Source organism: Mesoplodon densirostris, chromosome 2 (genome assembly GCF_025265405.1).
Source record: "Mesoplodon densirostris isolate mMesDen1 chromosome 2, mMesDen1 primary haplotype, whole genome shotgun sequence".
NCBI classification, from domain to species: domain Eukaryota; kingdom Metazoa; phylum Chordata; class Mammalia; order Artiodactyla; family Ziphiidae; genus Mesoplodon; species Mesoplodon densirostris.
Genome location: NC_082662.1, coordinates 13,455,440 through 13,466,034, shown reverse-complemented (window position 1 = coordinate 13,466,034; position 10,595 = coordinate 13,455,440). Strand labels below are relative to the sequence as shown.

The window sequence follows — 10,595 nt, the reverse complement described above, 5'->3', positions numbered from 1 at the left end:
ATGTGCAAGGCCGGAACCCACGTTTCCAGGATGACCCCGGAACCAAGAATCTTCAGTCTGGGGAACTCAAACAGTAGAAATGTTGCCATCGGACCCCTTAACCAGCTGAAGCAAGAAGTCCTTCAGTAAGGAAAATCCGGCTTCCATCTGCCATAGTACCTTGTTTACCATATATGGACTGCTTTGAAAACTAGCCAATCAGCTTGTGCCAAGTTTGAAATTTCCCTAACCCTTTAAATTTTGCCCCAAACCCTGGCTGGGGGAGACAGATTTGAGCCCTGCCTCCTGTCTCCTTGCCGGTCGACCTCGCAATAAAGCTTTTTCTTTTCTCAAAAGCTGGTGCCATAGTATTGGCTTCTATGCGCGCCAGTCGGTGAGCCCTTGCTCGGTGAGAATTTCTGGCGATCGCAAACGAACTAAGCTCCTGTGATCGCCTGGCTGAGGCACTGTAGCCCCCGGCTGGGTGTAGGCCCTCGTCACCGACCCTGAGTGGCCACCTAGACCCGATTTGTCTAGAGGCTCGGCTGTCGGGTTCCTGCTTCCCGCAGCAACTGCGCTCCAGGCTCCTCCGCGCTACTTTCACTTTTGGGGAAAGAAACATCTGGATCTTTTGGGTGAGTAACCTCATTAAAACGCGCTTGTGCCTAAATTGTCTAATAACAATTATTAGACAATAATTGTCTAATCAGGATTGTGGGTTAGAGTCCCACTCTAAGGGAGACAGTATGAAAGGTTCAATCCGTGGTCGGGGAACTAAGATCCCACAAGCCGCACAGCGCGGCCAAAAAAAAAGTTATAGCCACCGAGGTACTCAAAAGATCCGGTTAGAATCCCAGGCCTTTGAATTTCTTTGTCTATGTCTGACTGTTTTGTTTGTTAGGAATTGGCTAATAGGGTTAACTATTGGATGACCACAGAAAAACTTTATTGAATCTGTTTTATGTCATTTTGCTGTGGTCATCCTGAGAAAAAAACCCTTCCAAGATGGGGAATGATAACAGCGTACCAGACGGCACTCCCTTGAAAAGTGTTCTTTGAGGTTGGTCAGTGTTTACCTATAATGATGAAAGAGGTATGAAAAAAAAGAAAATGATTTTCTTTTGTAACACTGCCTGGCCCAAATATCTACTGGAGTCAGGGGAAAAATGGCCCCCAAATGGGTCTTTGAACTATAATACTGTTATACAGTTAGACTCGTTTTGTAAGAGAAAAAAAATGGGACGAAATCCCATATGTAGACTCATTTATGTCTTTATATAAGAGGAGAAATATGCATAAGGCATTTATTGATAAAATGATGGGTCAGAGGGAAGAACCTCACAAAAAACCTGTTTTACCTGAGTCAAAGTCTAATGACGATCCAGTCCCTCCGTCTGCACCTTTTGCAGTAGCCCGACCTGGGCACTTCCTTCGGTAGCCCCTCCCTCAGCACCTCTTGTGGTTCCCACAAATCCTGAAGGGGATCTTCCTGCAGGCAGTGCCAAGGCTTTTACCAATCCTGCTAGGGCTGCTGGTCCGGCTCTGTACTCGCCCTTAGCAGATGGTCACAAAGGAACGGTCTACCCTCCCTGTACCCTCCAGGGTATTCAGTTTGGCCCAGGGAACATTCTACTGTAGGCGGGACAATTTCCGTTAAGGCAGGTCCCAGCAGGCTTGGATGACCAAGGCCAATCCAGAGCACTTGGAATCATGCATCATCGTTTATCAGTCATAGATTTACTTAATTATAAAGCTAAAATGCCATCTTATCAAGATGCTCCTAGGAATATGGAGAACTCTTTACATATATTTTTGCTGTTTTTCCTCCTAACTGGGCTGACATACAGACCCTCATGTGTATCCTCCTCAGTCCGGAGGAACGCAGCATGATATTAGCGAAGGCCTTCCAGGAAGCCGAAAGGCTTCATGAATTAAAACCAAATAATCCAATCAGAGCTCCAGGAAAGCAGGAACTGAACCAGAATGGGATCCCCGTGACCCAGGGGATCAAGCAAGGCTGAATCATTATAAAGATTGTTTAATAACTGGACTGCAAAAAGGGGCAAACAGCTTCAAGAGGGTCCAGAATGTACAGCAAGGGCCTTAGGAGGGCCCATTCACCTTCCTTGAAAGGCTTTATGAGGCTTTCCAAAAATATACTGATATTGATCCAGAACACCCAGATAACATGGGACTGGTCAATTTAAACTTTATCAGTCAGAGTGCCCCAGATATAAGAAAAAAACTAGAACGACTGGAAGGGGGATCATGGACACCAATGTCTCAGTTGGTCCAGATTGCTTTTGAAGTGTTCAAAGGCCGATATGAAATTTGGGAAAAGCAGGAGCAATGCATCGAGCAATGCATGGTGAGGCAGGTTGCTCTGCTCAGCTGTAACCAGTCAAGACCCAGCAGGACGTATGCAGGAGAGAACAAACGACCACGGGTAAGACCCTGGGGACCTCCAAAACCTAGCGGGAAAGGCCATCCATCTGTTGGGCCACAACAGTGTGCCTTTTGTAAACAGGAAGGGCACTGGAAAAGGGAGTGTCCCAAAAACAGACAGCGCCCCCTCTCCCCCAAGATAACATCCATTACTGGTGTATCTGGGGAAGTCTCTCAGAAACCTTTTCTACAATGGCTTGAATGTCATGTAGAGAAAACACATGTAAAGTACAGCTTTGTGTATGTGCCTGGATGTCATAGTCCCTCATCAGGGCAAGAGGTACTAACAAATTTAAATGACCAAGTGGGTTTCTCAGCAGAAAAAGTAGACACCAAAGTACTCCCAGGTCAAGACTGCGCCCTCCAAGCTGCGCCATTACAATTGGGAGACAAGCCTCAACCAGATGTCCCTGAAGAAATTCTTCAAAAGGTAAGAGCAGAAGTTTGGGCTGACAGGACACCAGGAAGAGCCAAGACAGCTGACCCAGTAGTAGTAAAACTCCATCCAGGTGCCCATGCTCCAAAGTTAAAGCAATCCCCTTTAAAGAGGCACCCAAAGGAAGGTATAAAGCCTCTGATAAACACTTTTTTAAAATGCCAATTAATCTGACCTTGTCAGTCCCCATATAACACTCCCATCCTGCCAGTACAAAAACCTGGGACTGGAGATTATCGTTTTGTACAGGATTTGAGAGCTGTCCACCAAATTGTAGAGGATGTACATTCGGTGATGCCAAATCCTTATACTTTGCTTACAACTTTATCTGGAGACTTTTGCTGGTTTACAGTTCTGAACTTAAAAGATGCCTTTTATTGCATACCCCTAAGTCCTGAGTCCCAGGAACTGTTTGCCTTTGAGTGGAATGATCCAGAGACTAATATAAAACAGCAGTATTGCCGGACTGTACTTCCACAAGGATTTAAAAATGCCCCCACCGGGCTTCCCTGGTGGCGCAGTGGTTGAGAGTCCGCCTGCCGATGCAGGGGAAACGGGTTCGTGCCCCCGTCTGGGAGGATCCCACATGCCGCGGAGCGGCTGGGCCCGTGGGCCATGGCCGCTGGGCCTGTGCGTCCGGAGCCTGTGCTCCGCAACGGGAGAGGCCACAGCAGTGAGAGGCCCACATACCGCAAAAAAAAAAAAAAAAAAAAAATGCCCCCACCATCTTTGTGGAGGCCTTAGCCAAGGACTTAAAGGATCTCCAAATAAATGAAGGAATCTTACTCCAGTATGTGGGTGATATACTTACTAGTGCTAGTATAACTAAGGAAGCTTCAGACCAAAATACAATCCTCACTTTAAACTTTTTGGCAGACTGGGGATATAAAATCCCCAAGGGAAAGGCACAAATTTCTCAACCAGCTGTAAAATATCTAGGAATTGAGTTATCAAAAGGAGAAAGAAACTTGCCAGATCGAAGGGAAGCACCCACCACCAGAAAGCAATTGAGAAGATTCTTAGGAATGGCTGGGTTTTGTCGTATTTGGATTCCTGACTTCGGACTTGTAGTCAAACCTCTACATGAGGCTCTCAAAGAAATGCCAATGAGCCATTAAGCTGGACTGCATGAGTCATTCCGTACCATCAAGGAGAAAATTTCAACAGCCCCAGCACTTGGTCTCCCAGACATTAGAAAGTTATTTGATCTTTTTGTGCATGAAAGACAGAGCATGAGTCTTTGGAGTGCTAACTCAAAATTTAAATACTGCCAGAAGGCCAGTAGCTTACTTTTCCAAACAATTGGATGTTGTAACTCAAGGATGGCCAGTTTGCCTCCGGGCTGTGGCTGCAACCTGTGACCTTTTACAAGAAGCTGAAAAATTTACCCTGGGTTGTCCTACCACTATGCACACCCCACATGGTGTGCAACTTTTACTCGAACAAAAGGGCCGATCTTGGCTTACTTTGGGGAGACTGGGCAAATACCAGGCCATACTATTTGACAACCCAAAGGTAACATTGTATCTGCTTTAAACCCAGCCACTCTGCTCCCCAGAAGAACCTGTTCACGATTGTACATGAAAAACAGAAGAACCTGTCCATGATTGTATACGAAAAATTGAAGAAGAGTATTCTAGCAGACCTGACCTGCCTGATCAGCCTTCAGAGAATCCAGATACGGAAATGTTTGCAGTCGGGAACAGCCTCGTGGATCGTGGACTCCGAAAAGCTGGATATGCAGTAGCAACTCATCAGGAGGTCGTAGAAGCAGAAGACCTCCCTCCAGGTACATCTGTCCAGAAGGCAGAGCTTGTAGCCCTCAGGAGAGCCCTGCATCTTGGAGCTAAGAAAAAGGTGACCATTCATACTGCTTCTAAGTATGCCTTCTCTGTCATGCATGCACATGGGGCCATGTGGAAAAAGAGAGGTCAACCAACATCTGGAAAGAAAAAAATTAAACATGCAGAGGAGATACTGACCTTATTAAACTCTGTTTTAATGCCAGAAGAAGTAGCCATAGTACATTGCCCACACCAAAAGACTGATAGCTGTATAGCTAAAGGAAATAATTTGGCTGAACATGTAGCAAAACAGGGGACCAGAGCCAAACACCCTAGCACTCATTCAAAGTGTGGACCTGTCCCTGTTTAAGCCTCAGTATTCAGAAATGGATCTAGAGAGAGATGATGAATGGGGATTTCACGCTGACTCTTGAGACATAGATGGTGATCAGTACCAAACAAACAAAGAAGGCTGGATATATAATGAACAGGGATTAGTGCTTACACCCCAACATTTAATGGAAAGAATTATTACTCATCTACATCAAGGAACCCATTACGGGAAGGATGCAACCTATCATTGGCTACAAAAGTTTATTGTTAGTCCATAAATGCAAAGGACCATCCAAAAGGTAATACAAAATTGCCTGATTTGCACCAGAAACAATCCTAAAGCTGGGCCACCTCCAATATTCAAAGGGGTGCAAACCCGAGGGACAGAACCAAGAAATGCCTGGCAAATAGACTTTACTGTTATGCCAAGAGCCATGGGACATTATAGATATTTGCTGGTATTTGTGGACACCTTCACAGGATGGGTCAAAGCTTTTCTGTGCTGGAGAGAGAAAGCTTCCTAGGTAAAAAGGCCTTACGAAAAGAAATTAGCCCTCATTTTGGGTTGCCTCTTTCAATTCAAAGTGACAGTGGAGGAGCTTTCATAGCCAAGGTAACTCAAGGGGTATCTGGGGCCCTCGGACTACAACAGAAGTTACATGCTTCGTGGAGCCCTCATGACTGAAATGATGAATCATACCTTAAAAGAGACAATCACCGAAGTATGTCAAGAAACCAACTTCACTTGAGATAATGTCTTAACAGTTGTCCTGCCGAGGGTAAGAGTAGCCCCTAGAAGCAAGCACCACCACTTGAGCCCTTATGAAATGTTAATGAGAGACCCTTCCTTAAGACTAAGTATTATTGCTGTCTTGAAAGTGATCTCCTTGTAAAAGAATTAGATACTATAAAATGTGTACGGTCTCTTGGTGCTATCTTATTTTCTGTATATAGATATGCCTGTAGCCAATTAACATTTCCCGCAGACATTCCTGTGCACTGCATAAGCCCAGGGAATTGGGTCCTTCTCAAACTTGGAAAAATTACTGCCCTGAGGATCAACTGCAACCCAAGTGGACTGGAGCCTATGAAGTCCTCCTGGTTACACATTCTTCAGTAGAGCTAAAAGGAGTTAAACCTTGGATACACTCCTCCGGAGTAAAAATAGTACCCATTTCTAACCAGCACCCCATTGTCCCCTTTACAACTCCCAAACAGGGCACGCTCTCCATGGACAGGAGGAAGCAGGAGGACCCAACCTTCCTAACACCAGAGGGGCCTGGAAACCCACTACTGATTTCTCGGCCCCTAATTACACTTGTGAACCCTTAACTGAACTTAAGTTACTTTTCAAATAGAAACAGGACAGATAAGTCTCCACCTGGTCAGGAAGAGAAGAGGACATCTCGAAAGTAGACAGCTCCGCCCAGAAGTCTGGACCAGGCCGATATAAATCCAAATTCAGTCACTAAGAATGTTAAAAATAACATGTTTTCACTGGTTCCCAAAGAATATGGTCTGTTTTTGGAGGACTGTTAAAATTAGGAATCATAGTTCTGTGTATCATGGGGTTAATCTTTTTACTCACCAAATTTTTTACTTATTGTCTATCTCATATATTTAAAAAGGCCTCCCCCACTCACATGTTGATTGCCCAAGACTTAAGCATTCAAAGTGGGACTCAAAGTGAATATTTACAATCAAGTGCAAAAACAATTTTATTCCTCTTATAAAAATCTATGCCCCTTCTCAGCAGGAAGCAGCTAGAGCAGTCATCACCCTATTTCCCTTAAGATTGAGGAATGTACAAAGTAAAAAGGGGGGAATAAAACAGCACATAAAACATTGACCTGCTTATCCTGGTTTTGTCTCCTTAAATAGGTTGTTGACTAATCAAACCTTGAGTTATTTTACAGAGACAGCACTCCCATGTGCAAGGCAGGAACCCATGTCTCCAGGATGACCCCAGAACCAAGAATCTTCAGTCTGCAGAACTCAAACAATAGACATGTTGCCACTGGAGCCCTTTACCAAGCAAGAAGTTCTTCAAAAAGAAAAATCCAGCTTCCAGCTGCCCAAATAGCTTGATTCCAATCAGCTTCTGACCGTCAACACTAGCCAATAAGCTTGTGCCAAGTTTGAAATTCCCCTAACTTCTTACATTTTGCCCTGAACACTGGACAGGGAGACAGATTTGAGCCCTGCCTCCTGTCGGTTGACTCACAATAAAATGCTTTCTTTTCTCAAAAGCTGGTGCCATAGTATTCGCTTCTATGTGTGTTAGACAGTGAGCCCTTGCTTGGTAACAAAAGGATGAAAAATATCCGCTGGTGCATAAAACATTTTATTATTTCTATCTGGTAGAGTGAAAATGATTACAGTATTTCTGGCTCATAAAGCAGTATTCCAAGCAACTATTAACACTAGTTTATATCCTCTAGCTTGAGGTGAAAACATTAGTTGTTTTATCAACATTAGTTGATAAAATTGTACCTGAGCTGGATGACCAGAACTGCTGAAGTTTTCCTGAGTCTTTAATGACAGATACGTACATTAACTTCGAAACTTACTTTATGTGTCTTCCTAAACAGTGTTCTTTTTTTTTTCTTACAGTATAGAATTGGAGACCCTGGACTTTAAAGTTCAACTTTGGACACTTCCAACTTTTTTTTTTTTTTTTTGCGGTACGCGGGCCTCTCATGTTGTGGCCTCTCCCATTGCGGAGCACAGGCTCAGTGGCCATGGCTCACGGGCCCAGCCGCTCCAGGACGTGTGGGATCTTCCCAGACCGGGGCACGAACCCGCGTCCCCTGCATTGGCAGGCGGACTCTCAGCTACTGCGCCACCAGGGAAGCCCTGGACACTTCCAACTTTAACATGCTGTGTGATCTTATGGAAGTTGCTTAGGATTTCTGTGCCTCAGTTTCAGTTTCCCCAAGTGTAAAAAAAGATAATAATAATAGCTCCTTCAAAGGTAGATTGTAAGGATTAAATGAGTTACTCTGCTAAAAAGCTTAGGAAAATGCTTAACCCATAGTAAGAGTTCTAAAGATTAGCTATTATCATTATGGAGGTGTCTTGCCTACCTTAAGAAGACTTATAATTCTCACTTCTCTAGTTATCCGTTTTTCCCCAAAACACAAAAGCAGGAGGAAAAGCAAACACCTTGTGTTTTTATTCTCACTGACATGTTCCTGTAGGCCTCTCAGTATTAAAACCATATCATTCAGTAGTGTTGCATTTGGCTGCTATAATCAAGTTATCTGACTTAGAATGGGTTTTTTGAATGGGTTTCTTCTTGTGTTATTAGCATGCCATTAATCTTTCTTTTTTTAAATTTATTTTTTGGGGGCTTCCCTGGTGGCGCAATGGTTGAGAGTCCGCCTGCCGATGCAGGGGACACGGGTTCGTGCCCTGGTCCGGGAAGATCCCACATGCTGCGGAGCGGCTGGGCCCGTGAGCCATGGCCACTGAGCCTGGGCATCCGGAGCCTGTGCTCCGCAACGGGAGAGGCCACAACAGTGAGAGGCCCGCGTACCGCAAAAAAAAAAAAAAAAAAAAAATTTATTTTTGGCTGCATTGGGTCTTCCTTGCTGCGTGCAGGCTCTCTCTGGTTGTGGTGAGCAGGGGCTACTCTTCATTGTGGTGCGCGGGCTTCTCATTGCAGTGGCTTCTCTTGTTGTGGAGCATGGGTTCTAGGCATGTGGGCTTCAATAGTTGTGGTGCATGTGCTCTAGAGTGCAGGCTCAGTTGTTGTGGTGCATGGGCTTAGTTGCTCCGGGGCATGTGGGATCTTCCTGGATCAGGGCTCGAACCCGTGTCCCCTGCTTTGGTAGGCAGATTCTTAAGCACTGCGCCACCAGGGAAGTCCACCATTAATCTTTCTAAAGTGACAATTTCCTGTTGAGAAATGTTGCCATTTGTATTCCTAATGATTATTATAAATTGCAGTCATGTATTAACTCTTACTAGTCTTTATTTAAAGTAACATGCTTACTAATTTTCTGGTTTCATGACTTCCTGTCTCTGGAATATCGGTCATCTCTGGGTCTGTCCTCAGTCCACTGTTTTTACCTAGATGCTCATGGTGTAAGCCACCCACTGTTGGTGACTCCCAAAGTTGACTTACAGCCCTGAATTGACCTGGTGTTTCCAATGCATATAGCTAGGCTTCTTATTGGCACTTCACATGGCTATTCCACTAGCAGCTCAAATACTCTATTCTAAGATATCACTAATACCGTTAATGGCCTGACCAACTTCAAAGATGAAAGATTCTGTCTTGGGCTTCCCTGGTGGCGCAGTGGTTAAGAATTTGAGCCTGTGCTCTAGAGCCCGTGAACCATAACTACTGAGGCTGCATGCTACAATTGCTGAAGCTTGTGTGCCTAGAGCCCATGCTCTGCAACAAGAGAAGCCACTGCAATGAGAAGCCCGTTGCACTGCCCGCGCTCAACGCAACTAGAGAAAGCCTGCATGCAGCAACAAAGACCCAATGCAGCCAAAAATGAATTAATTAAATTAATTAAAAAAAAAGATTTTGTCTTGTTCACTCTCTGGAACTATATTTACTTTGAATACATCCTCCTGTGAACTCATTCTTTTAAGTAAATTATCCTAACTGAGCCTTGGCAGCAGCAAGGTGGATGAGAGCATCAATCAGTCATCACCTACATCTAGTTTTTCCTAATTGCAAGTCATGAAGTCGTTTTAGGCTTTGTAGTTGCAGTATGTTGCCAGCAGAGGGAGACAGTTTCTTGCAATTGTGTTACATTTGGCAATGAGCCTTAACAGGAATTTGTTGGGCATTTTTTTTCATTGTTTCTAATATTCTCCAATTATCTTTTTTAAATTAATTAATTAATTTATTTTTGGCTGCGTTGGGTCTTCGTTGCTGCTCGTGGGCTTTCTCTAGCTATGGCAAGCGGGGTCTACCCTTCGTTGTGATGTGCTGGCTTCTCACTGTGGTGGCTTCTCTTGGTACGGAGCACGGGTTCTAGGCACGTGGGCTTCAGTAGCTGTGGCACACAGGCTCAGGAGTTGTGGCTCGTGGGCTCTAGAGCACAGGCTCAGGAGTTGTGGCACACGGGCTTAGGTGCTCCACGGCATGTGGGATCTTCCCAGACCAGGGGTTGAACCTGTGTCCCCTGCACTGGCAGGTGGATTCTTAACCACTTCACCACCAGGGAAGTCCCATGTTGGGCATTCTTAAGACTGAATCTACTAAGAGACTAAAAAGATAGAGATCTTGGAGCTCGTTTGAGGTTGCTGCAAAGGAAATTGCTTTTCTTCCACCAAATGGATAATCAAGAGGCCAGCCCTAGTTAATCACATAGGCCTCCTGGGCAAGTCCCTTCCTCATCTGTAAAATGAGGGGATGGAACCAAGTAAGGTCTAAAATTGAGGAAGTGGTGGAAGTTTCTTTCTCCAGGGGGAGAGCCCCAAAAGTTGAGGCAGGGGCATAAACAGGCCCTGGCAGAGACCCTAAAGCATGAGTTTCTCTTTCTTGTGAAATATGTTTGTTATACCCTTCATGTTTGGGTCTTAGTGATTTGCACTCAGAACTGCAGGTACCTTTGATCTATCACGTGAAACACTCTGGTATGTGATAGGAATAT

The 10,595-nt window shown here is 44.8% G+C and overlaps 1 protein-coding gene across 6 annotated transcripts; it reads left to right on the top strand.

The window, feature by feature from the left end:
• The first annotated feature begins 34 nt into the window (after positions 1 to 34).
• On the top strand, positions 35 to 7,226 carry LOC132483597 (uncharacterized). Of its 6 annotated transcripts, XR_009531088.1 has the most exons (4): positions 38 to 614; positions 2,742 to 2,854; positions 4,403 to 4,649; positions 6,894 to 7,226. XR_009531088.1 is itself a non-coding variant. In XM_060089024.1 (2 exons), the coding sequence occupies exons 1-2, from the start codon at positions 2,168 to 2,170 to the stop codon at positions 6,981 to 6,983; spliced, it is 777 nt and encodes a 258-aa protein (XP_059945007.1). In that variant the 5' UTR covers positions 621 to 2,167; the 3' UTR covers positions 6,984 to 7,226. The 6 variants fall into 6 exon arrangements, 2 of the variants coding, with proteins under 2 accessions (XP_059945007.1, XP_059945008.1); XR_009531086.1 differs by having other exon boundaries at positions 35 to 614; positions 2,742 to 4,649; XR_009531087.1 differs by lacking the exon at positions 4,403 to 4,649 and having other exon boundaries at positions 56 to 614; positions 2,745 to 2,854.
• Positions 7,227 to 10,595: the final 3,369 nt, after the last annotated feature.